Source organism: Blennius ocellaris (genome assembly GCF_963422515.1).
Source record: "Blennius ocellaris genome assembly, chromosome: 20".
Lineage (NCBI taxonomy): Eukaryota > Metazoa > Chordata > Actinopteri > Blenniiformes > Blenniidae > Blennius > Blennius ocellaris.
In genome coordinates, this window is record NC_137669.1 from 16,774,934 (window position 1) to 16,802,463 (window position 27,530).

Here is a 27,530-nt window from a genome sequence, read left to right on the forward strand (position 1 = left end):
CCACACTGTTGTCAAAAATACCAAAAGAGACTAAAAAATATAGACTAGGAGTCTTATTAGATTCGTCTTTGGTCAGCTCACCAAGAACTGTGACAGAGTGAGAGGACAGGATCTGCTTAAACAGAGCGCATGATGAAGAGTATCTCTTGTTGATGGTTGTTCCAGTCAAGTGGAGCTGTGAATTTAAAGGCAGTTGTTATCCTAACTTGGGGAAGTTTGAGACGTAGCGCCTTATATGGTAAGTCAAAGTACCACATAGTGTTGCAAGTAGGAAGGATGATAAAATGTATACTTACATAATGCAGTGAAGGACGGGAGTGTGTGAGGATTTATGTGCATCAGTCACATTGTACAATGATGGGTGAGAAACAGACACGGCTGCAGTCTGTTATAAGTTCTGTTAAATGAAGCAAGACTTGTGGATGCATTATGATAGTGTATGTAAAACAGCTTTAAATACTAAAGTTGAATTTAAGCATACAATAGTCAATGTGTTTTGCAGTTATACAACATAAACTGTACTGCAGGTGTGCAATGCAAACATTTTTAACTTTATTTCAAAGCTCAAGTGGTGTGTGAGATGGTCTGTGTTCCATACGTAGGAACTGATATTCTTTATTTCTTGCAAAAGCAAAGATATCCATAAGTTAGAAATGTATTCATGCAAAACTCAAATTTTTTTCCAATATTTCACCATTAAAAGAGCGGGTAGTTCGAGATATTCCAGTGAAACAAAGTATGAGGTGCAATAAATCACAAACGAATCAAGAGAAAACCTGAAACTTGTTTTGTACCTTACCACCCCATTATGGATTACCTCCCCTTGACAGTTTGCAATTGGTGCAGAGTATCTGCAATATAGTTAGTCGCTTGTCTGCTGTAAAAAACAATATACTCTGCAATCTCTCACAGTTGATGGCTATGAAGGGCTGGAATCTTAAAATGGAAAAAATGTGCAGCAGGCTGTAGAGACTCGTCTTTTATCCCAAGCGGCCCTTTGAAATACTCACCCAAACCCAAACAATACTGTCAACTCAAAGCGCGGGTCTCAAAAGAACCCCCGAACATGTGTTCTTTAGATCCCAGCTCCTGTTCTGTTGTCACACACGCACGCACCATGGACACCCACATCCCTCCGACATGCACACACATACTGTATACATAAACGTAGACACACACACACACACACACACATTCTTTCTTGGACGCACACGCACGCACAAAAAAAAATCCACCCCCACAACACAACAGTCACCCCTCTCTCCCACGCATCTCATGTTCTCCTCATAATATGTTAAAATGGACACGCATAATTGCGCTGGCAGGGCTTGTTGTTTTTGTTGGCAGTTATCAACAGAACCCATGATGCCTCTGACAGAGGTGATCACTGTTGCAGGCACCGCAGATCGACCAGGCGACGTGCAGCCAAAACGCTGTTCCTGTGCAGACCCCAGTGTTAAGGGTGGAGCGAGTGTGGTTTAACACGTGGGAATAGAAGTAATTTAAGTAATTATTGCATGACTGCAGGACATAGTTTCTCAAAGCGAAGGTACAATAACACTGAAAAGGGATGAAATGAAATACAGAGACATGGACAGCTACACCTGTACGCGAGCCAGACTACAAGCGTTGTCACTCAGAAACTTCAAGTAAAATTCCATAATGACATCGCTGCTGCCAGTAACACCGCAGTGGAACATTTACAGTGTCACCAGTGTTTAACATTTACTCGCCTCCTTGCTCAGCCTTCACAAAGCAGGGCAGATCAATACCAAACCCACTTGCATACGTCCGCCACTCTTTTCTTTCCCGCCCGCTTGTAAGCTTTCTGATGCCTTTAATGCCGCGTTAGATCTTTTGAGTGCTCCGCTACCCCGAATAACCTTCCTTCCCCAAGTCATTTGAGGTTGGGTGCAGTTTTAAATAAAGCTGCGGCTTGTGGCAGCGAGCTGATTCTATATGCTTTGTATATGCTAGCTGGGCACACGCACTGCCAAACAAGTGCTCTGGTGATCATGTTTCCAAACACTGTGCAGTCTGGGGACTTAGTTACTAAGACTATTTGTGGTAAGCTGGACCTGCAAAATGTGAGGCAGTGCAGCAGCTGTGCTCCGTTGGCAGCTTTTGCTTTTTTAACATGGATATCAATTTTTACTGAACCTCTACGGTAACTAATTATAATAACTCAAAATATCACTTTGTAGTCATCTTCAGCATGTAATGAAAATGGTTTTCTGCTGTTCGGTTCCTTTGTGAATAGTCGTTTGATAACTGTGAGTTATTCCCACATTGTGGGCATTTTAGTTTAAAAAAAAGATGGTCTTTGAAGATTTAGTTGCACACAATTTATCAAGAATGATTTTACAAAGAGATTGTGTGTGATTGTGTACAGCGCCCCTTGTTCGCTCTCCTTTTTTATTTAACGTTTTCTCGTTTTTTTTCCTCCCCTTGCTCTTTAGCAGCTCAGGTTTATGTTGTGGGTTAGGGAAGGGGAGTTAATGGGGAACGTCAAACCAGCTTGTAGCGCTGCCTCAGCTCTGACCCGTGCAGATTGTGGAGTGACCCCGGTGCCGCTGCCCTGAGCCTCCAGTTGGAATCCAATCTCCTCACAGGGATATGGTGCATGTTTTAGCAGTCCAGTTTGATAACTTTAACCCCCCCCCCGCTTCCCCCAAAGTGTCTATCATCCTTCTAATAAAAGCGGGTTTGTTTTCACCTGTGATGACCCGGGTTAGCAGGGTTTTGGGGGAGCTTACAGGTGGTGCCGGCACATTTGTTTAATCTCATTGGACCTTTCTCGCTCTTTGCTGTTTGACTGGATCAAGACAGAAGATTTAGAATCGGTAGACAGTTAAAATATTGGAAACGGATAAAGACATCCATATATGCAGGTTCTGTTTTTGTATCAGTTTTAGGGGTTAATGAGGTTGTTGAAGCCTCGCACATAAAAACCACTGCTAATCAATTGGAATTTGTGCTACACTGAATCACTGAATTACAATTACATCAATGAGACTACAATATACGTAAATTAGCATTTTAGATTCAGCCCCATTCAAGAGGGGTGATGTTATCATCTGAAAATGTCTGCCCTCATCTTCTGGATTTTTCCAATTATAAGCTGGGGAGGAGGAAATTGATGATTGCATACGAGTGACATTAAGGCATTTTGAGGGAAACTGAAATCACATGGAGTCTGATAGCCTCGTGGTTTAAAGACTCGGCTAAATGAATGCTTTTCCACACCATTTTTTTTTTTCATAGCTATTTTGGAGCTTTTGACGTTCTCATTGGTGATAATTGCCTGAAATACAGAGCCATGACTTGGTCATGCGGCGTCGTGCTGAGATGCATTAGTGCCATTTTAGACACGGCACAGGGTTGGACCGCACTCCTGCAATTCCATGAAAGTGAACGTAGTTGGCAATACGGAGGAGGGGAGAGGGAGGGATGAGAAGGTGGAAGCCCACAAAGGGGCTTGAGAGTGGGTCGTCAGCAGCCTTTCAAGGTGAAAAACATCGACTGAAGGTCTCCTCTGTCTTTTTCACTCCTATGCTCACACATATTGCCTTCTCACTCAGGTGCATTAGTGTCCAGCAACACCCGTTTGCTTCAGGCAGAAAACCATACAAATGATATGAAGAAGGAAATATCTGAATGAAATTCATATTTACAATTTGTAGGTATAGATATTGCTATACCGTACTCAATAGTGAGAGATGAGTAAAAAAAAAAAAAATGACTGTGAAACGTTGGTTGATAATGCGAGGCAGAAATGAGTGAGCCTTTTGAGCTCAAACACAATGCAATTAAAAGCAAGATGTTGAAATCATGTTTGAATCTCAGGAAGGGGAAAGACACTGAAAATTACAATCAGACATCAGCAACCTGCTGAGAGTCTTCAGTCTAATTTTACTGAGAGCAGATAGTTAACTCCGTTGCTTATTCCACAATGACTGGCAACTTGAGAATTCAAAATAATTAGAGTCAAACAGAGGAGAGATTAGAAAAAAAAAAAAGAAAAGAAAATGGAGGCTGAATGAGCCGGGAATGGTTTTGATGAACAAAAACACTTTTTTGTAGCTCAGAGGAAATGTACTGAAGACAATAAATTGATATGGCATACTAATCGTTTGTTTTTCATGCATGTGTATGTTTTCATGTGTTTATTTTTTTTTTCATCTCCATTGTCAACTACTAGAAGAGTAGAAATGTTTACACATACACATATTTGTGTCGCTTGTCAGTTAATTGCGAGTATTTTATATTCCATCTTCCAGTGTCTGTACCTTCTGTTTTTTCTTCTTTGCATAAGGACAAGCCAGATGTGGCTGGGATGTTAGTTCTCTTGCCACGTTCAGTCAGTAATATACTGTAACTTCTAGTTGTTGTTTGTTTTAATATTTGTATAGTGTTATAGATGACTGATGCTCTGGCTTCATCTATCTTCTATACACCTTTACCCAACTTGGGGTTAGAGCGTAAGGCTTATTTCAGAAATGTAATACATCTTTTCTTGACTGAGTTTCCAAAGAAAACCTGTGAAACTCCACTCAGAAAGGCCACAAAACCAAACTCAGACCTCAGGGAGCTTTTCAGTGTGAGGCGAGCTTGCTGCTCACCCGATTCCAATTTGGAAATTCCTATCTTGTATTGAGATCAACAAAGTACCTCAAATATTCTGAAGTGTACATTCAAGTCTCAGCAGGAGTCTTGAAACTCGGTCTTGACCTTTGCTCATTAGTGTCGTGCAATGCACCGCCTTTTTTTACTTCTTCTTTTTTTCTTAATCTTTTTGTCTTTCTTTCTGTAGGGTCTGATGCAAACAGCTCCATCTTGTAGTAATAAATAAATGTATAATACATTTCCATAATGCATACAATGCAAAATGTATTCCCCAAAGCCTGAGCCAGTGAGTGCTGACTGCCGAACAGACGTCGATGCATTATGCAGTGGCATCGTCGTCACAGTGAATACACTTTTAAGGTGCCCTTTTTACCTCCGCGGCCTGCAGTCCCACTTCCACCTCTAAGAAAGACCAGAAGGAGAGCAAATCTGGTTTGAAGGGTGAAAATATTCCACTATCCTTCACTCTCACAGCATTTAAAAGACAGTGGGACTGTAGCAGCCATCCTGCTCGCTCTCACTTGGATGAGCCTCCATGCTTCAAGGTGCTCCTTGAATTTCAGGAACAGCCTTTTAACTTGAAACCAAAGAAAGGCATGTCATTTTTTTTTTTTTTTTCTCAATTTGCTTGGGGAAAAAAAAACAAAAAACTGGCTTCTTTTGTTTTCGGTCCCAGCAGTGTTGAGAGTATTAAGCCTGCCCACCAATTAGGGCATGCCGATTCTTCCAGCCCATGAATTATTAAGAGCACCCCATCGACTGGGAGCGGCGACGGAGGGCAGAAAAGCGGGCCATTCCACCTGAGCGTCACAGCTGCTTTTATTAAAGCATCTGCGCACCTCAGCAACGCTGTTTTAATTAAACTACAAATTAGTTCCTAAACGGGCAGCCTTTTTTTTTCTGGGGGGGGGGGGGGGGGGGGTCTTTAATTACTTTCATTCCACAATTTGGATAAATGCAACATTTATTCCACAACATCCATGCGTGGAGGAGAGGCAGTAGCTTGGGGGTAGGAAGAGGCGAGACAGATAGTATAATGTATGTTATTAGATTGCAACTTGCAACACCGACTACCCCCGAGGTCAACCAATTCATTCCCGCTGTAGAATTTATTGCCTGGTAGTAGCTATGGCAATGAGATGTCGTGAACCTTGAGCTCGTGTCAACGAAGAAGGTCTTCACAGCCGTATACTGGGTGTGTGGGGGGGGCCCCAAGAAGGGGGGTGGTAGCGGTTGTATCACGTTAACACTCGATTTGAGGCTTCGGTGACTAAAACATGACTCCTTGATAGCTGAGGCATGCTGCTGTGCCTGCAGTACTTCTTTAGGGTAGATACCAAGTCAATATTCCCAGGCCCATCACTTCATCATAAATGCTATACGTCTTCCGATGGTGCCAATGGACCGTAACTCGTGAGGAATCACAGGAATGCTTCGAAATTAGGTGCCCGTCAAATGTGACTCCTGGCGATTGTCAGTACTTAACGTGTATTAGATGGAGACGCGCTTTTATGTGGGAGCCCCTGCCTTCCTGGATAACACAGCTATCATTATGCATGAATAATTGGATGCATTCTTCTTCTTTTTTTTTCCCTTTTCTCTTTTCACCAGCGGGCTGTTTAATGTAGCAGAGTTGTCAAGTAAGTCTGTCAGAGGGAGAAGAGTGAGCCAGGACTGATTTCTTTATGTGAATCACTTTCTTTTATTTATTAATTTTTTTTTTCCCTGCAAGCAGATTTGAAATCATTTAAAGCAGGGAGGAGTAGCACTGAGCAGGGAAGAATATATGTGGATATTACGGCACAGTGGGTCTTTTAAGTGTTTTGTGATTTTATTATTTATTGTTTTGCCGAAGGGAATGATGCGAAAAGAAAACGCTGGTCTCTGTGATGTCTTTAAATAGAGATCCTGACTGCTTACTTGCCTGCTTGCTTGTTCTCCAAAATGACTGGTTCAATCTGTGTTTATTAATATATATTAACCACAGTCCTGTTTGTCACTGAAATAGCTTAAGGGCCCTTTAGCTGGCATTTTATCCCATGTTTTCTTCTGTTGTGGCGCTGTTGTTTGTAGGAGAGGGGAAAAAAACCTCACCTGGCCAAAATGGTTTAATACTGGTTCAAGAGTACCATTTTTCTCATTTATCTGTGGCTCTGTGTCTGAAAAACACATATACAGTGACATGCAATCCCAAGTATAGGCCTCTATCCAGAAATTGCACAGAACTGATATCAGTACGTTTGTCTTTTTCCCTCTCCCCGTTTTTCCCACAACTGTCGAGTCCCTGTGGGTTTTGACAAATCAACGATTTCCACAGTACAAATATACATGTGAATTGGGATTTACGCTTTGTTGTTTTTTGGTTGTTCAAGACAAATAACAAGAAAACTTCAAAATATATTTAATTGTAGCATAAAAAACAGTGGGTTTGTGTTCAGAGACAGAGGTGCACAGTCTTGCAACCAAAGGTAATTTGCTAACATATTCCAAATTTTTTTTTGTGTTTTGGATGCATGGAACTTATTTTGTCCAGGTTCCTATGGAGGACCATGAATGACAAACTGGATGATGTTGTTACTGTTATGTCATAACCGTGGTCACCTCCGGTTTAGTGAAGGTTAACCTCTTGCAGTCAAGCCTACGAGATCCATGCTGCATAGAGTCGGTTTTTCTTTATTTTTTTTTATTTTGATGCAAGCTTGGCTGACTTTTTTGCACCTGTTGGCAATATGAATTCACAATTTAAGCATTTGGATCATACAAGTAAGCCTGTGAACCTGGAGGAATCACACAGAGAGGAACAGCCCAGGGACCCACTGAGGAGTGGAAGAGGGAGAACATACAATTTGAAAAGCCCTGGCTCACGCTGTGATGCGAAAGTAACAAACACACCGCAACTTCACTCATTTCACATCAGAACATAACTCTTCTCAGTGTAGGAGAAATGTTAAGGATAGATTAATGACTATATTTCATCATTGTACTAATTCATTCTACATAAATACACATTTTTTGTATGATTGGGCAGAAGTGTTCCACACTGTCCAATTTCTTGACCACTTTATATACCGTAATTGAGTCACTACATATTAAAGTCATTATGTATGAAGGCAGACTCCACCCTAGAAAGGTCACCAGTCCATCACATGACAAACATAGAGAGATAAACAATCGTACATACGCTCACTTTCTTGAATATCGTACAGAGACATGCACAGGGAGAACATGCAAACTTGAACCAGGGATATCCTTGGTGTTGAGGGGATCACGGTCATGGTTCTTGCACTCGTTCATTTTATTTTCACAGCCATGGACACTTGATTATAAAACAGTTATTCTACTTCTGAGTGGATTGATGCTACAGTAACCTCAGTTCTTCTTCGCTGAATTGGCTAACTGGGAGCCAGTCAAAATCACTTTGAGGGCTGGATGAAGAACGAAAGCCTGAGGTTGATTGCTGTTATAGGAAGAGAAAAGGATCATTAGAAATCTTAATGACGCCGTACTGCAAAGGATAGGATGTCAGCAACATGACACTGTCTGCCTGCAAGTTTGTCAGGAATAAACGTTTTTTTGCTAATGCCTTTTTTTTTTCTAAAATTAGAAGTGAAAAGCAAAATATAGACTCTTAGAAGTGCTGATGTCTAAAAATTTCGACCAGTCTGTGTCAGAGAGCTGCCGCAGGGCTGTGATGAGCAGTTTTGTTTTGTATTTTTAATGTCTCTTTGACTAAATTCAGTATCATTCTGTCCTTTCCAACTGGTGATCACAATACCTGTATGGCTGTTACGTTGGGAAAAAAAACCAACGTGTGCAGCCAGGTGAGCAGAATATAGTCCAGGCTCGAGTTGTTTACTTTTCCAAAATCGTGAGGGAGCCTTGTTATCGTCCGTCCTTTCTTCTGCTGCCATACATCTGGACCCCACACCTGACACATCATAAACCACAAAACATTTAAGAAAAGGCTTGTTTTTTTATTGACAGTCTCAAGCTTTTTCTGTGTTACTTAACATTTGTTTTAATTAGCGGAACGTGTGCAATGGATTCTATTATAAAATGAAGACAGAGCAGTCTATAATAGTTCAGACTGAAACGGATCAATGACCCTTGAGGGGAGCTTTAAAAAATGTTGAGGGTGATGGGAATGTGGCAAAAAAAAACAAGTTGAGCCTCTTGTGAGACATGAAGCAGCCAGTAACTTATTAATTATGCACTCCGTGCACCATTCTTTTCAAATGAAGGGAAAACAAGAGGGCCACTCTGTCCCGGCTTTCTGTGGCCAGCTTCACCTCCTTCTGCTCAGTGTCCAAAAAAAAAAAAAAAAGAAAAAATGATAGAAAACCAGCAGGAGCCTCATTGTGTTGCCCATCCACACTTGTCGGCAGACTCCTTCATATTCAGCCCCACAATGACTCCGCTGTCTTGGGTATTTAAGAGGTGGTCCGCCGCTGGCGGGCGAGCCAGCCGAGGAGCTTCCTGTTCATGTGGTAATCTGCGGCACGATACAATGGAGCGAGGGTTGTTCTCTCGGAGCCCGGCCCCGCACATTCACACAGAAAATAGAAGGCCACACACCACAACAATAACAGTCCGCTGCTATCATCTCCTGAAAAGTCTCCATTGGAGGGTAAATAAATAGTTCAGAAAGCTTTTAGAAAGCACAATAGGCCAGACCACCACTGATTTTCATCTTTGATGTCTCCTCACAATTTGCTGGAGTTTATGAAACTATAATGTCTGGCTGGAAAAACAGAGCTGAAAGGAATCTGAAGACTAAATTGTGTTTTTTTTTTTACCTTGACGAGAAGCTTTAAGGGCTTTTTTAGCAGTAAATTAAACATGCGGAAGTGGGATCAATTTCATCATGCCAGATTTATATTAGTAATTTAAAAAAGGCAATTATTAGATTAATTTGCAGAGAGATTATTTTAGAGGATAACCACTAACCATCTCTTAGAGCCTTACAAAAGTGTGAGTTAGACTCAAGGGTGACATCTTAAGAAAAAAATAAGTAGAAAGTCCAAATAGCCTCTTGAAATTGCAAAAGCAGGATAAAAAAGGAAAAACATTATTGCATTCTCACTCCTCGTCTCCTCTGTATTTTCAGAAAGTTTTTGGGAGTTAGAGCATCTCAGTTAGGGATCCCTCTCCCAGTGTTGGAGCAATTGTCAGAAGCAAGAACCATAATCTCTGGCTTTTATTCATTAAGTGGCTTGCGATGGGATCGCTGATACGGGACAATTGCACATGCTTTTCTGAAATTTATGGTCATTTGGCTTGCACTGCGATGCCAAATTAGACTCCTGTGGAACCTTATGAATAGATACAGGGGTAGACAGATTCAGAGTGCAAAAAAACATGCTGTTATGAGAAATACTATTTCTTTCCTTTTATATCCCTCTTGAATCCAGACAGAAAAAAAAAACATCTGAATAAAGAGTGGGCCCTGACTTTTTTTTTTTTCTTCTTCTTCATCAAACCACCGTAAAATGGAAAGAAGTAATAACTTTGGTTGCCTTTGAAGATGTAGCACGGCTGATAGCGTCACTGTTGAGTTGGTCTTAACCCAGATGGCCTGTGTTTATCTATACTGGCTGTGATCCTTCACTGTGTCGGAGTGTTGCATGCATTAAACCTTTCCAGTAACCCGGCATGAACGCAGCAAGCCGCAGTCACTGAGGCAAGCAGTCGGGCAACGGGGGAAACATTACAGCATTACACTCACCTGTTCCACAGCCACGGTGACTTATCTTATGAATAAATCACGCCACCGAGGTCCGGACATCTCAGACGTCGCACTTCTTCTCCTTTGGCAGATGTCTGCATCCCTATTCATCTTTCTCGCTCTCGTTTTTTTTTTTTTTTTTTTACTGCAGCCTCTCTCGCCTCCTCTCTCCCAGCCATCTTATTCTTTACATCTCTGGTTCTAACTGGCTGCTCGACAGTGCTCACTTTATTTATCACGCGGTTGTGACACTTTTGAATAAAGCTGCACACCCGTACTGATTGAACTCAGCTCGTGAGCGCTCGGAAGCACGCGTAATTCCCATTTGGTTTCCAGTAAGTTATGGGATTGACAGCCCAGGATGGTCTGCTCAGAAGAGGCTTGACTTTCTTCCTTTAAATCACTCAAAAATGTGCTTCTGAAAAGGTTCCTTATTGAACAGTGACACCAACATGCCAGCTCGCGGGAAATCTTTGAAAATATAAACCAAAATAAACTGGTGGATTAAAATAAAAAAAAAAAATGTGTGTATGCGTGTTTGGTGGTTTATATTTGAACTTTTATGTGAAAGCTTTGGGGTTTTTTTTTGGACACATTTCTCTCTGTATAACACATGCAGGTGTGGAGAGGTACAAAGGCAATCGTTGCACAGTCACACAGATATTCCAATGTGGCATCACTCCCACGTTGACCCCCCGAGTAAAACAATCCCCTGCATAGCCTCGGTGTCTGCAACTGGCGGCGGCTACGCCGTGCGCACGCTCCAGCCCAAGGAGGCGGGCTGACACAGAGCGTTTTGTGTTGAGTAATGCTGATATTCCTTCAAGGGGGATAGCTGCTTAACACACTGTGCAGAATCTGGCACGGCATCTTCTTTGGCCTACTAAACTCTGCTCAACACTATGTAAAAACTCCCCGATGGCTCTTAGGCGCGGAGGAGAGAAGGGGTGGAGGGGAAGGAGGAGAAACATTTGGAAAAGAAAGAAAGAAAGAGAGTGAAGGGGAAATGGAGGACGAACAGCCAGATGAGGATTGGGATGGATTTAGAGATAGATGAGAGCTGACTGAACAGATTGGAGGAGGTGAGGAGAGGATGGATGGAGGACTAGGAGGGGATGTATTCAGTTATGGAGGGTTAGAGAGATGTAAAGGAGACGGTACGGCTCACAGCATGTCAGCGTGGCAGAAAAGACACTGCAATCAACAGAATATGGATCAAACAAGGTACTTTTGCCCGACACATTGGCCAGCAACATTGAGTGTAAGTCTATTATACACTTTTTCTGCCTTACTATTCTGCAAGTCGGCATATTTTCATTTAAAGCTCTTTTTGTTTGTTTAAGGTCCCTTGGTGTGATTGCACTATATGCAGCAAAAGTGCTTCTTTTTTTTTTTTAGTAGCCATCATTTCTCATTATGTAAAACTGAAGCCACATTACGACAAAAATTACCCTGTTTAGATAGATGGATGTGGAACACTAGCATAAACCCACAAAATCTCTGAGATATTTAAAGCCCATGCCTGCACAGTGTCCTGGTGTCAGTGTGTTTAATGACGCACTGTAGTTTTTAGCACTCTTACCTCAAAGTGGGAGTTTCCCCAGTTGGAGTCTTTTTCTACCTTCTCAAAATGTCCTATTATGCAAGTGATCAAGTAGAAGGTCAGGCACTTCATCACTGGATAATTTTTTTTTTTTCTGAAAAATGGATTGGTTGAATGGATTAAAACTATAATCATTACTCCAGAATTTTTTATCATTGCAGATAAAAACTTTACAAGATATTTTGTTCAGTTTGCAACAGTCACCCACTCTGTGCCAACAATGTGCACCCCTTTAGTCGGGGTGATGATTTAAGATATAAAGCACCCTGATTCCAATAGTATATAAATACAATATGTGTCTGTTTGACATTGGTTCTCATTGTGAGTTGATAAGTCACTCCAAGAGACACTATACATCATTCTGAGTTGTTTAATCCCTTATCTTGATTGTTTTTAACGGTTTGGCCGCGTCCTACTTTCTCATAGCTTATTTGTTGTGCAAATATTTGTGTACAACATTAATTTTCAAACAAGCGAGAAATACGTTGACGTTCATGTTTTTTTCTTTTTTTTTTCCCTTGCGCACATTTTCCCTTCCATTTAAAAAATTATTTAAAAGGGCTGATTTGATTGCCTGCTGCTGTATGACCTTTTCTCAAACACATCCAGAAGTTCACATCCATCAAAATCTCATTTACGGCTTGCCTCGCAATTAGAGAGAGTTACCATTTCAAAGCCGCTTTGCTTTTTGCATGATAGCATATACTAAAAAAAAAAAAAATTGTCAGTAACTGATACTGAAGACGCCTTATTTAAATTATGTCTGTACGTTTTAGGGATTTGTGCAATAATCAAAAAGAATATTTATTGGATATGTTTGTTTGTCTATTTAAAAGAGATGGCAAATCAGCGTCACGACACTTTTGTCCTGCTGCCATACACCTGATTTTTCTGGCTCAGTTAAAGATGGGAAACAGTCGGGTGAAAATTCCAGTGTGAAATACCTGGATATGTTTCTCCAATGTACATTGTAAAATAGCCCCATAAACTACCGCAAACCAGCCATTCTTCATTCCCTCGCTGATTTGTTATGGCTGTCTCAAGCCTTCCTGCCACAACAGCGGCTGGTGTTTAGTGCCAGTATTTAGTCTGGCAATTGTCAGCGACGCTTCAGTGACTATATTCCTTGGGGGCCAAAAGTAACATTCCAGACCCGGTACAGCTACTTTGCATGTGAAAGAAATTGAATATTCAAGAGAAAGAGGATGCACGTTCTCCCCAGTGAATGTTTCTATACCTATCTGCGTTTACGCGAATTTGAATTTCTCTTCGTCTTTGTGTGATAGTGTTCCTGTACGCTATCAGAGGCTATAATACCACGCTTCACTGAGTGCTGTGTGTCCATGCCAGTTAATTGGAATTGAACTATTTTTATACAAACTGTTAAATTTTGAATAACTACCCAAAAATCCAAACCTCAAGTGAATTTCGCTACCCATCTATCATAGGCAGCATAGTCATTAGATTTATCGTATGAAACAAAAAGGACTGTAATACTTGGTCATAGAAATCCGAGACATTACTATACTGAAATATCATATTGGATGACAGCATTCTTATGATGAAGCATTGTTTTCTAATATTTATCCTGTGCACTTATACCATATTTCCTGGGCTGTATTTGCTGTATTACCTGCTTGCACGAATCTCTGTAGGGGGGACAAAAAGTCCTGACTCGTAAAAGCAATGCGAACATAGCTCACTTATGCAAACATTACATAGTGCACGAAACATATGGCAGTGTGCATACACACACAGTGAGGTCAGTGTCAGGCAGTAACTCATGCGCTGAGCTGTAGGAAACCTTTAAGCCTTTTTTTTTTTTTGCCGCTCCTGCACCAATTACGACCTTATTTATGAATTTGAGCACAGCTGACCTTCTGGACGTAGAGACCTAAATTTGTCCCTCTGAAGAAACAGTGTGACAAATGGTCAATCTTATTCTCTATCAATCAGTCTCATGGCTCTCCCCCTCTTCCTTCCCTCCCTGGCATTCTCTCCACCTCAGCAAGAGCTACCATCAGCTGTTCAGCCACTCAGATATTCCTTATCCATTTAGAAATGGCAGCCTGTGAACAAATTGGTCTTCTTGGACTGTCGGACGAAGGCCAGTGGAGCAAGAACTGCTCTCAACATGAAGGATTTGGTGTTCGAGAGTTGACTTAAGATGTATTTTTTTTTAAAGCAGAGCAGCTCACAGTGATGTGTTTGTTACCCAGCCTCTTCATGCAGCCTATGAGGACATTTCAGGGCAGGATGCCAGCCTATGTGCATGACTGAATTGCTTGACATTTGTCTCAGTTTAAGACAGCAACACAACTCTTCCCCTCCATCGCCACGCTGTTTACAGTACTCTGCTTGCGGTTACACTTCCTGTGAAAAAACGTATCTGACTCCAGAAGAATGTGCCCAATTAGAAAAGGAGCATGACGGGGGGGTGGGAGTGGGGTGGGGTGGGGGGGGGGTGGGGTGGAGGTTTCATTCACGCTTCCTGATATCTGCAGTTGTTTTTTATAGTTGTGGAGCTTTAATGCTGAGAGTCCGAGTAGCCTCATGTATCACTACATCTCGAAATGTCAAAATGATGAATACAATTACCTCAAAGGCTGTTCACACTGTGTGGTGTAGTTCCCCTTCTCTGCACTGCAGGAGGGGAAAAAAGCATTCAGTTCACTTTACATTGCACTGGTGTTTTCTATATGAGAACTAGGACAATCACATTTTAAGTATATTAAGTTTCTCTTTGATTTATATTATGCAGCAGAACTAACAGATGTTTTCCAGAGATGCTGTGTGCTGTTGTAATTGCATTCGAATGATCATTGTCGTGGTGTTTTTACAAGCTTTTATCTCTTGGACATGCCCCCAAAAAAATCTGCTTCAAGGTCGCAGTGATTCCCACACATCACATTCTTTATATAGTTAAGAAAGAAATAGTTCATCTGTGTTGGATTTATTCTTTCTCCATGCAGCCGTCCGTACAGCTTCATCCAGCTGAAGGTCATGGAGGGCTGGAGCCAGTCCCAGATGACGATAGCCTTTGGCAGGCTACACTCTGGATCGGTTGTCAGTTATAACACCGGCCACTTTACAGTCACTAATTAACTTCAAATTCATGTTTTTCTAACTGTGCTTAGAAATCTGAGTGCTTGAGAGGAAACCTATGTGCGCAGAGGGAGAACATGGTAACTCCACATAGACAAGCCCCAAACTCGAACCGGGAATGTTCTCTCTCTCTCTCGGCATGGTTTCCAAACATTACATCACTGTGATGCCTTGTATTTTCATTCTCATCGAGCAATACAATAGATGGTTCAAAAGCCGACCACAACTCATTGCTCAAAGGATCTCGTTATTTGTTTAGTCTGCTCATAAAGTTACTCCACTGTGGGTCCATTTTTGGGATTGTTGGTCTAAAAAATGTAATTAGGACATCCTTGGCTCCGGATTGTGTAAGTGTTGTTGTTCTTTTTGAAATGTAAGTCGTAGATTACTTTGACTGTTGACGGTGGCCGCGGTATTTCAATAGTTCTGCCTTCAAGTTGTGAGTGCTGGCATACGGTAGTGGCTTGCATGATGACCAAAGTCGACATCATTCTCCGTCTCCTTTGTCCTCCCCCCAGCTGGCCCGTCTCTAAATGACCGTCTCTCTCCTCCCACTCCAACCATCTTGCAGTCTCTACTCCCACAAAGCGGACCCAGCTGGCCCCACAATGACAAATAAGGCCAAATATTTATGTCCTTCAAGTTTCACTCGGGCTCTGCCCACGGTTCGTTTGTTCGTCCGTTCGCTCTCGGCTTTCTTTTACCGATCCACCTCTGCTGAAGCAGCTGCTACGCACGGCAAAACGTCATAGTCGCACTCTACAAACACACTTCAGCCCCGGTTATGTCACCTAAACACCTGCCGACTGTTAATGTCCACAAAGAACTGAGTTTATGGTTCCAGGAGGACTGGTATAAACATCGAAAGCATAAACTGTCCCCATGTTGAATTTTTGTGTGGGCTTGGTGACCTGTTCAAGAAAAGTACTGTGTATTGTATCTCTGTTTGGGGAAAGACATGTTTGCTCCAAATGCCGCTCACTTTGATGAATCTAAACAACACTCTGAAGTAATTAAAGACCCCATTGAGATAGTTAGTAGGTTCAAGATGCGTGTAAGAAAAGGAAAAGTAAATTGTTTAAAGAGAACAGGAAGTGACATTTTGAGTGGTGGTTTGGAAAGGAAAATACAAGTCCAATGTGTGATGAAGCAATAAAGTATGAAATAAAGGAAACTGACGAAAAAACATGGAGATTTATTTTTGTTTTTTGTATTTCAAGTACGTTATCTCAGTTTCTATAGCCATCAAATGTCAGTATGAGGAGCCGACTGTGGGATTCAGACATAATTGCTGTGTTTTGTGCCTTCAGGCAGATTCCTCACATGGTGCTATTGCCCATCCATGTACACGTTTTAATAATTCTTAAAAGCTTAAAAATGTGCCTTTTAAATATATAGTCTTTTCATGCAGAATTCAGAATCAAAGCTTGTTTCGTCCAATCAAACAATCTACGTATCTTCATATATTAAAAAAATATGTGGGGATATCTAGCATCGGGTTATTAATAGGATGGTTTTGCAGTGTTTTCCAGGTTAATAGTTGCCACAAATGATTTTCTTGCAACATCCTCCATCTCCTGCATGTCCTCCCTCACTGCAGCTGTGAATCTCCTCAATGGCCTCCATCTCCCTCTCCGTCAGCTGACAGCTCCGTCCTCAGCATCCTTTTCTCCTCTTAACTATCATCTCTGCTACATGCATGACCTAACCACGTCAACCTTGTCTCCCTCACGTTACCACCAAACTTCACCCTGTCAGCTGTGCCACAAGCAGTTCAGTTCACTGTCTTTTGGTCAATATATACAACATAATTAGATCTAGCCGGAACCCTTCAATCACACATTGCCAGTAAATGATCATTAGGAGTAAATAAGCCAACCATCCTGTCAGTTGGTGAACTAGTGGCATTTAAGAGCCTATTTTGCTGTCATTTTGAATTATTATCTTAAGGCTTAAAGACATCGTGATATAATGCATTTTATACTCCATATCTTCTTGATCACATTTCTCCTTTGTTTTAAAATATTAAAAGCTTCTTTTTGCTTTCTTTCTCCGTCCTATTACCTGCATTGTTACTCCACACACATATTTATATTTAATCTTCTAAACTCTGGTGATTCGTGACCAATTATTGATTCTGAAGTACTTCTCTGCCTTTGAGTACCAATTAAATTCATAGAAATGAGTGCAAATAAATGAAACGAAAACAAACATCTTTTATTAAGCGGCAGTTTAAATTTAATGTTATCTTTGTGCTATCAGCACAGTTATGTTTACAGTAAAGATAATAATCCTAATCATAAAGCGAGCCGTAATAGTAAGTATGTCTGTTCAATTCATATATTGTCTGGTCCTTCGGCAGTTTCATTGTCTAACAGAATTCTTTCTCTGTGTGAGTTTACAGTGGAGACAAATGAGTCAGGCGTCCCGCGTTGAAGAATAAGAAAGAAGCTCATATTTAAGGGAAAAACAAAAGAGTAGTTGAAATAGAGAAAACATCCCCTTTGCAGCCTGCTGTACAATAAGTTGTATATTTTTCAGGATATTTAAAATGCATCCCCTCCATCATTGAGTACAATAGCATTTTCTAACTAGCAACCCCAGGAAGAAACTGAATATTTTCAAACACGTACTCTCTGTGGTTTGACTGTCCTCTTTAGCTTTAACTCACTCATACATGTTACTACAGGCCAAGCCTCCTTTATCTGCTTCCTGCTCGAGTATCTTCTCTCCTATCCTTCCCTCTCCATGCCCCTGAATACAGAGCGCCCCGAGTCTTCCCTATTAGGATACATTTGGCAATAGAATCAGAAGCGTTGCAGTCCCAGGTGAATTGGGGATGATTTGCTATTCACTCCTCTGGCTATGGGTTTACCGGAAGGCATAGACAAAGAGAGAGAGAGAGAGAGAGAGAGAGCGAAGCATGGAGACGAGAGGCAATAGCCTCTTTTCCCGTCTGTCTCCCGTTGTCTCTCCCTTTTCTCAGAGCATTGAGATGCAGCTGCGGCTCTCAAAACACGTGTTTAAGGGCTAAAGGTTTGGAAGCAGCTATCCAGGATGGATGGGGGATTTGTGTTCCTCTCGCGCTCGGAGGCTGCTGCGAATGCAGCCGACCGCCGAGCTCGCTGTTAGTTCTGGCAGTTTGGAAGGGATGCCTCTGGGACTATGCTTGTCTTTAAGAGTCTTTGCAGAGACTTTGCCAGCATGAATTAATGGGGAATGAGCTGAGGGGCTTTTTCTTCAATTTAAGAAGACTGCTTGTCATTTTTGTGGCAGCTCTTTATGTGTGTGTGTGTGCAAGCGTGCATGTGTGTCTGACTCGGGTGACTAACTGAGGAGTAACACACAAACACAGACACGCGTGACAGGAAATACACATTTGCATCAGAGCATATGCACATGTGCACCCTCCTGCATGGTGACAGCTGATCTGGAATAGTGGCTAGTGGTGTCAGGGCCGTTGGGGGAGCTATGTTGTGCTGGGTTAGGCTGGTTTACTGATATTGACAGCGTGGCCTTGTCTGGCCCAGTGCCAGTGTTGAGCTAGCTCTCGCTGGCTGCCCTGGCCGCCTATAAATCAGGGCCAATTACCACGCTGGTGCACCACCGCTGCCGCTGCCCCCCCCCCCCCCCCCCCCATGCACACACCCCCAGTCACAGCCCTGCCCTACAGAGTGCAGGGAGGCAGGGAGGAAGGAAGGGATGCCACAGCCCTGCTTTCATTCCAATTACTGCGACACCAGCCTTCCTCTCTGTTTTCTGTCACTACTCACAAAGCATACAATCACTTTTTATACCAGAGAGATGTTGTCTTATGAAAACTTATATTCAACACGGGGACATTTAGCTTTGCTGGACGAGGTCCCAAACACACTTAATGAGATTACATTTTATATGGGAATCATAGTTTAGTGTCTTCAAAAAAAAATTTCCTTCGATAGTCCTCACTGCACATTTAATCTTTTTTGAAAACAATTCATCATCATCTTTACATTTGTCAGACTGATATGCTCTTTAATTGGTCTTGAAAACTATTTCTACCACTTGTGAATTTGATTATTTTGTCAATCAGTGACCAGTAGAACAGAAAACAGCAGCAATGATGAGTAACAACTCACCAAGAATGGTTGAAGACTGAGCTTCAAACACATTTTCTTCTCTCAGAAAATATTTTAAAGAGGTTTGAAAGATGGTCAGATATTGGGAGAGGAAATCTCAATGTTAAAATTCCCCACAAATCACACAACAGACTGTATAACTGTATAACTATGAGTAAAATTGAAGCACCTGAGGCAGCTGGGGAATGAAGGTTAAAGGTCAGGGTTCAAATCCTACTGAGGGTTATGTCAGGCATAAAACTACGTGTATCATGATCCGCTGTGAAGAGCCCGAAAAGCAGCCGAGAGATGAGGATTATCATCATACACACGTAAAGTGCTCAATCTAAAATAGCTTTTTGTTTAATAATCGCCCATTAGTGGAGTAATGATTTCAGTCTCTGTATGAGTAATTTCACAACGCTGAGCCTCCCTTTTTAATTTTACCAAAATAACACAGATAACGTCGATCGGTTTTGGATGTTTTCACAGAAGTCCTGTTCTTAAAGAAAAAAAGCCAGTCCAGAGCAAGTAATATGTGTTTTAGAAGACACGTGGCCAAATTTTGAAATGCACATACTCGATTGAGGCTAATTACTGGATATTTTGCTCTCAGGGTGCCCGATAATAACCGTTGAAAAATTGAGTGTCGTCCTCGGTGGGTGTGCGTATATACAGCGCAAACGGCGTGCACTCTCATCCTATGTATCGCACGCTAGATTTATCATCCTCACTTAATACACTCATAAACATTCCCTGGCATGTCACAGAGGCTGTGAACCCCCCCTGCTCGGCTGGCTCTGTAAATTGGGCCTGTGTAAACCATTTTGCCTGTCTAAAATACAGTGCGGCAAATTGAAATCCCCAGTAAGCCTCTGTAGCGGCATGTCACAGCTGGGTAGGGAGGAGGGAGAATGGAGGTTTTTCTCATTTACCACCTGGAGGTTTTTTGAAGTGTCATAACCACACTTTTCTATGTCTCTCTTTCAGTCTTTCCATCTTTTTTTTCTTTTTTTTTCTCTCCCCTGCTTCCTCACAATATTGAGTTCCTCTGCCCCCCCCCCCTGATAAAATACCCTGTTTTCAGTCCTTGGCCTTACAGCGCATCAGGTCAGGTTTTATTATACTGTATGTTTGAGAAGCTGGATCTAGCTGGCAGAGGATAAACACGAGGCTTAGAAGTGTTTGGAAAGGCGGATTTCTAATGTTGTGACGAAAGGAAACTGAAAAGATTGAGTTGAAAATCAAAAAAAAGGTTTTCACTGAAAATGCATCCGCGCTTGTATACATCAGCAACAACCAATTATGTATATATTTACAAAATTGTTGTAAAAGCTTATATACATCCATCAGCGTAGCAACAGCTGGTGTACACAATGTATATATGTGTGTGTATTTAAAAATATATTTTAAATGAGGCTAAACATTTTTGGATTTGCGTTAAATTACAAAAGGGAAGTGATTAGACAGATTTGCTTCTTGTATATTTGCTTCTTTTAAAACAACAGCCTCCACTCAACAACTTTGTGTTTTGTTTTGCATGACGTGTGTACTCAAGCTGGATTCTATTAACCATCAACTCAATTCACGAGTTGGAATAAATCAGATGGCCTCTATGAGGAACCCCAGTCTGCTGTTGCTAGCAGCTCACACAGGATGGTCAACAGTTAATATGGCGGTTGCCATAGAAACCATCACACAGCAAGTTGTGAAGTCGCCAACATTTTTGTTGACCGTGATGGACATAGTGTTCCACACTTTGCAGTACACATCACAAAAGTTAGTGAATGGAGTGTTTTTTCCATATGAAAATTGGTAATTTAGTGATTTATTGTGTCCTGTTTAAAATTTCAACGTCCTGCAATAATGCTTCATGTCTACTGATGCATTTTGCAGTCATTTCCAGCCATATACAAATATCTGAACCCCCCCCCCCCCCCGACCACCACCACCACCCCCTTCCCACAATCCACTCAGCAGACCACCATTCCCGTGAGACTTTTAGCACCCAGACCCATTCTTCATCCCAGGGGACATATTCTGCCTTTTCCTTTCCCCTTGGATAACCTCTCTTTCTCTGTTTCTCTCTTTCTCCCCCCCCCCTCCCCTCTCTCTCTCTCCCTCTCTGCACACTGTAAGTAATGGGCTGGTTTTGACCCTCCATGCCTCATTGTGTAAGATTTCAGCTTTTGACCTTAAAAAATGAAAGCAAATCAATAGGGCGGGTAACATGAATTCCAAAGACCAGGATGCAAGCCAAGCTTTGAATCCAGGGAGGTGGACGACTAGGAGGAGCGAGGCTAAGTGTAGCGCTAAAGGGGTGAAACAAAGAGAGAAAGGGAAAATGAGGTGAAAGCCTCAAAGTCGACGTTTAAACCTCTGCTATGCATTTTCTATTGACTTTGATTAGGAGAAAATAACTCCTACTGAGCACTCAAGAGATTAAAATTCTTCTACACTACCCTCACAGCATAGAAATGTGAATGAATGGAGACGAGTTCAGTTTTTTTTTTTTCCTTCGCATTTTTGCCTGTGCAACCAAAGCTACCAAAACAGCGTGTGTGCACATCATCACAAGTTTGTGATGATGCATGTTGTTTGACTGTAGTAGAAAATAATATTACCCAGAGAAAACTCCACATTGAAGTGTTCTGACCTGGTGTGAGTGCTAACCACTGAACAAGCTCGTTGCACATCCTGGTTATTTTCTGAGGTTTGCAGTCTGAATCCCAGAAACTGACAGGAAAATTTTAAGCTACTGTTATTCTTAAAATATTTCAGCGGAAAAAAAAAACTTTTGTCTTCCCGAACCTCATGATTCACAGCGAAAGTCACAGATGACTTGATGTTCGACTTTTTACAGAATTATTCATTAAAATATTTTGGTTTCAACAGCCACAACATCCAAGACTCATTATTTTTGAATTGTGGGTTTTGCGAACATGATCTGATATAAAACCAAATAGTCAAAAAATATGAATAAGTATTGTATAATTGATATTTCGAGTGAAAACCTGCAGCTCAATTATTTGAAAAATAAAAAAAATCTGTTCAAGAAAAATGAAAAGTCCATAAAAATGAGGATTTGGGTAATTTTCTTTAGTTAAGTTCAGACTACATGAAATTAATTCTTTTGATCAATTTGATTCAAAGTATTTGCATTGAAAGAACTCAGCCCACACTGGAGCTAATTCAATCATTCCTTCGAAGACTATTTGTTTGTTTGTTTCCTCTCGTGTGCGTGACTTTGACTTTCCTCTTGTGGACTTGACTTGTCTCAAATGATCTGCCTCCTCGGCCGGAGTTGCCCCCCCGGTGCCTCGCTCTCACTTCAGACGACTCTCGGCTTCAGTTTTTGGCTTCCGTGCGGGAGAAAGGTGTTTCCGTGTCCGTCACGTGTTTCGCTGCGAGTTGCGCGGCTGAAGACATGTGTACAGTGTGGCAAATCCGGCTCAGTGAGTGGCTGCCCATCAGTTCCACTTAGCTCAGCGTGGTAATTGGCCGCCCATTGATGGACGTGGCTCCCTCTTCACGCTCCAGGGACCCCGGCTCTTTGTCTGAGGAGTGGGAGGCGACACGCTGGCATGGCACACACGCTTAAAATAGCGCATCAAATCAGCCATGCTTCGCCGGTCGCTGCTAACGTGTGGGGCAGATTGGGGGCTAATGGTGTGTGTGTGTGTGTGTGTGTGTTTGTGTGTGTGCGTGCGCGTGTGTGTGTGTGTTTAACTATGTGTGCGACTTTACAGCGTGGTATGAGGTCTTGAGGTTCTCTCAGGGGAGAATAAGGGTTAACGTGGTTAACTGGAGCTGCTGGTGGTATTTAGTCATGTCCTGCTCAGTCCCTGGCCATTTTTCTCCCCTCGGTTTCATCCACCACTCCCTCACTTTATTGCAATGTTCACCATCTCTCCCTCTTTTCTCTTTCTCACTCCATTTTTTTGTCTCCTTCTCTCCCTCCATCTTCCTGCTCGTGCCCACAGGGCACCCGTCTCTCTCTCTCTCTCTGTCTCTCTCTCTCTCTCTCTCTCTCTCTCTCCCTCTCTATGTTCAGTGTCCCTGCAATAGAGATATAAATGGGCTGTGAGCAGGGGGCCCTGACTCCTATACCATAAATCTACGGTAACAGCACAACAAGCACATAAGGAGGGCAGAGGATGGAAAAGCACAGAGGGGGGAGAAATAAAAGGGGAATCATGTTTCGTATACATTTTGAATACAAGTCAAGATCTCCAGAATGTGCTGGAAAGTAAACCTGCGTTCTTATTGAGAAATTTATCACATATCCCTGCGTGGATTATTGTGTCGGGTTTTCACACCCCAGGAGGTGTAAATTGTTTCACACTGTAATCAAATTGGATATTAGTGGAAAACAGGAAGCTGCCATCATTTAAAAAGTTTATAATCCTTATGAACTTCAATCTCATTGATTTTGTGATACAATGAGTCTCCTTATTAGTGGGAAGAAAAAAAAAAGGTTTTACATGTTTAAAAAAGTACCACCCACAGATGAAAAAAAAACACATTCGGAATGAAAAGCTGTCTTTAATTGTACAGACCTTTATCTTCCTCTCTCAGAACAAATCTCACCTGCAGTTTATTCCCATCACTTGAGACCGAGTTCGAGATTTTGCTCTTAACAACACTGCTCTTACGTCCTCGCCATTTCTCAGCTTCCCGAAAATGTCTCGTCTCATTATTGCAGTGACATTGACCTCGTAGAATTCGGCTGTTTCTTTCTTTATAAAGACAGAAAAGACTCATCTTCTACTCCTGACTTCAAACTATTTCCGTGTGTGTCCTCACAGTGTCACCGCTCCTTCATTTATTCTCCCACGTTTCAGACCGAAGCTCATTATTAATCATTTGTCTGACACTGTCCCTTTCTCTCTCTCTCTCTTTTTTTTTTTTTTTTTATTTTCCCAGCAGCCCTATGCTCCACCCCCTCATCCCATGGCTCCTCCCAGCCCCAGCACCAACAGTTGCAACCAGGGAGGAGCGGAGCAGCTGAGTAAGACCAACCTGTATATTCGAGGTCTGCCACCTGGGACCACCGACCAGGACCTCATCAAACTCTGCCAACCGTGAGTACTGCAGCCATCACGGCTACACGCCAGGGTTACACTGTCACTCCAACCAACACCACAAATCAGATTTATTTCAAATTGCATATTTTGTGGCGCCCCTGGCCGTGTCCCTATTGTATACAGCAAGTAAATAGTGTACACCTGTTTCTGGTCCCGTTGTGTGTCTCCCTGCTGCAGCAAGGCCGATTCAAATGAGCAGATTGTTATCATTTTAAATGACAAATGATCAAGCTTCACTCACTGTCAGCTGTCCGTCCTCTATGGCAGAGTTTCATTCTCACAGAGCTCCAACCACATGCTTTGTCTCCTGCCAAGTAGTCATTTTTGGTTCAATGTAATACGTTCAAATGTCTTTTGCATTATATGACATAATTGGCAACAGCTGTTGGCATCCATAGGCAATAAAAAGCATAATCCCTCTTGTTCAGGGTGGATGCTTTCAATCTGAAGGATATGGTGAATTTTACATGTACTGTACAGTACTTTGTAACATTTCTAAATATCACGCTAATAGTTTGTTTTATCATTTTTATTGTTTTCTATTTTACTGGCAATAGTTTCTGTACTAAGATGTGTGTTTTGATGAAATAATGTATTATTTCTGTGTCTACTTATCAATTTTTATTTTGATTAAAAGGGTATATAATGGTGGGAAAGTGCACGACTCACATCCTCAGACAGGTCTCATGTGTATTCACAAGGTTTAAATTCAAATCTGCACTATACATCTTATTATATATGTTTGTAAGGAGCACAAGTCTCATACTATGAGTCGATACTGAGACCCCACTAAAAGACGCCATTGCAACATATTCTTCACGGGCCCGATACATTTCTGGACTTCAAAGTACAGATGTGAAATACATCCCAAATACTTGAATTCACTTTCATTCTGATCTGATCGAGCAAATCAGAGACACGTTTTGACCACAAGTGAAAACAAAGTCGTCCAGCCAAAGTTTCTACAAAAAAATGCTTTGAAGTTTGACAGTTTGTACATTGGTTTGGTAGCCATTATTTCCTGTAAACAGTCCTTGTCACACATTGTATGAATGGAAAACAGAGCAGAGTTTTAGAGTTTTGTGAGTAGTGAGTTCTGCTCGGTGTTACGGTACACTACCCAGGTTTTGGATATCCCAATAAGCACCTGTGTACAGTGGTTGCAGTTGTGAACAGTGTGTACACTGAAAAATGGACTTCATCACAGAAAGATGCCATTCTTACGAGAGTCCATTCAAAAGCCTCACATGTGGACATTGTACCTCATATATGATATGTAAATGTGTCAAGGTTTGCTAATAATTAAATAATCTAAATCAACATAAAAGCTATTCCCATGTGTAAAAGGGTATTTTTTCTCTCTGATATATTGGAAATTATCTGATCACGTTGAAAGAAAAGTTTTCATGGATCAAAATCTGTCAAACATTATTTATTATATTTGAATAAATAACGGAATGAAAATATGACAGACCACAGACACACAGAATTCTATGAGGTGTGTTAATAGTGGCTTCAGCTTATGGACATCCAATCATGAAGCTCACAGCCAAATCTATTGTTGAGCCAAAAAAAAAAAATATGAATAATAAAATTGCCAAATTGATGTTTATTTTTAAAGAGACTTCAGAGGAAGCTTTCTGCTTGTTTTTGTGTTTGCAAAAAGAATAATAATAACAGTGACATTTACAAGGCAAACAGCTGGCTGCAAACTTTTCCTTTGTGTCTATTACACCAATGTTTTGCTTCGTCGAATGGGTCTTCTGCTTAGACTCACAACAATGTCGTCAAATGATGCTAATATATTAATAAATCACCTCTAAGAAGAAAATCATAGGAATCAAAGGTCTGTGCACGATGTCCTGCACACCTTAAGCAGCTGCTTCAGGGGGTTTAATGGCTACTCACTGCGCACGCACACACACACACACACACACACACACACACACACACACACACACACACACACACACACACACACACACACACACACACACACACACACACACACACACACACACACACACACGCACGCACGCACGTACAGGTAGTCATGAAGGTCTACAAAATATTCTTGATAGACACACACATACACACACACACACACAGCTCAATAAGGCCTAATAAAGCCTAGATTGGACCACCTCCCCCAGGAATCACAGACCAAGACCTCATCAAGCTGTAACACAGTCACACAGGCTTTCTTTTGCTCAATGTCTCTGTTTCTCTCTCTCTCTCTCTCTCTCTCTCTCTCTCTCTCTCTCTCTCTCTGTTTCTGTCTCTGTCTCTGTCTCTGTCTCTGTCTCTGTCTCTCTCTCTCTCTCTCTCTCTCTCTCTCTCTCTCTCTCTCTCTCTCTCTCTCTCTCTCTCTCTCTCTCTCTCTCTCTCTCTCTCTCTCTCTCTCACACTCACATTCACAAGCAGCTTTGTTCAGCTTCATTAGGCCCTTTTCACGTCTAAAATGGTGAAAAGGGGGTCAAGATCATTAATGGAGACAAGGCCAGCGGATTGTGAAATGCAGGCCATGAGCGAGTGTGTCTGCTTGCATAACCTTTCCTTGGCCACATTTCCAGAAATGTCCTGGTCAAACGTGGCCAATTATTCAATGATCCTTTGGAGACGGGAACATGCCGTCCAGCGTATTTGGTAATGCTCCCGGTAGCCATGTCATAAGTCATGCATTTATTCTTGAAACTGACCCATCAAGATTCCATTAGGCTGAGAGGCGGCCTGATAAGATTTGGAAAAGCACTCAGCATTTTGACATTGGATATCTACCGCTTAGCTCTTATGTTCACCCAATGCTACAGAGTTGGACAGTTTCAATTTCATTTCTAATTCCTTATGATCTTGAATATTTTGAGCCTAACAATTTCTAAGAGCAAACCATGTCAGAGCTTATGTAAAGTACTCTGGGAGTGCACATGTTTGTGAATTTAGATTTGCATTCTAATATATGGCTTTTCCCCAGCATGTTGTGGAGAGCTTCTGACATTGCCACATGTTTTTTTTTTTTTTTCCCCCCCTTGGATCTGCCGTACTGTCCTCTAGTGGCTGCCCTCTTGTTCAGCTGTCTCCTCGGCTCCTCTCTCCCTCTTTCCTTACATCTCCCATCTTTGCCTCGGTGTGTATCGCCTGCCTAAGAGCCCCCAAGGTTGCCCGAGGTGTGCTGTGCCAGTGAAAATTCAATGCCACTGAAACTTTAATTAGCCAGACTGTGTTTCAGTGGCAGGCGGGTGGCAGCATTCGAGAAAAGGTCATGCGATTGTTCTGCAGTCTGCAGCACT

General features: G+C 41.8%; 1 protein-coding gene across 3 annotated transcripts in view; it reads left to right on the forward strand.

The window, feature by feature from the left end:
- Positions 1-27,530, forward strand: part of LOC308144829 (RNA-binding motif, single-stranded-interacting protein 3) — a gene marked incomplete at its 3' end in the record, with an annotated part of 293,608 nt that overhangs the window by 101,161 nt on the left and 164,917 nt on the right. For all 3 annotated transcript variants that reach the window (XM_080516066.1, XM_080516068.1, XM_080516067.1), the window contains one exon: positions 24,083-24,240. In XM_080516066.1, coding sequence (XP_080372192.1) covers positions 24,083-24,240 — 158 coding nt within the window. The remainder of the gene's footprint in view (positions 1-24,082; positions 24,241-27,530) is intronic.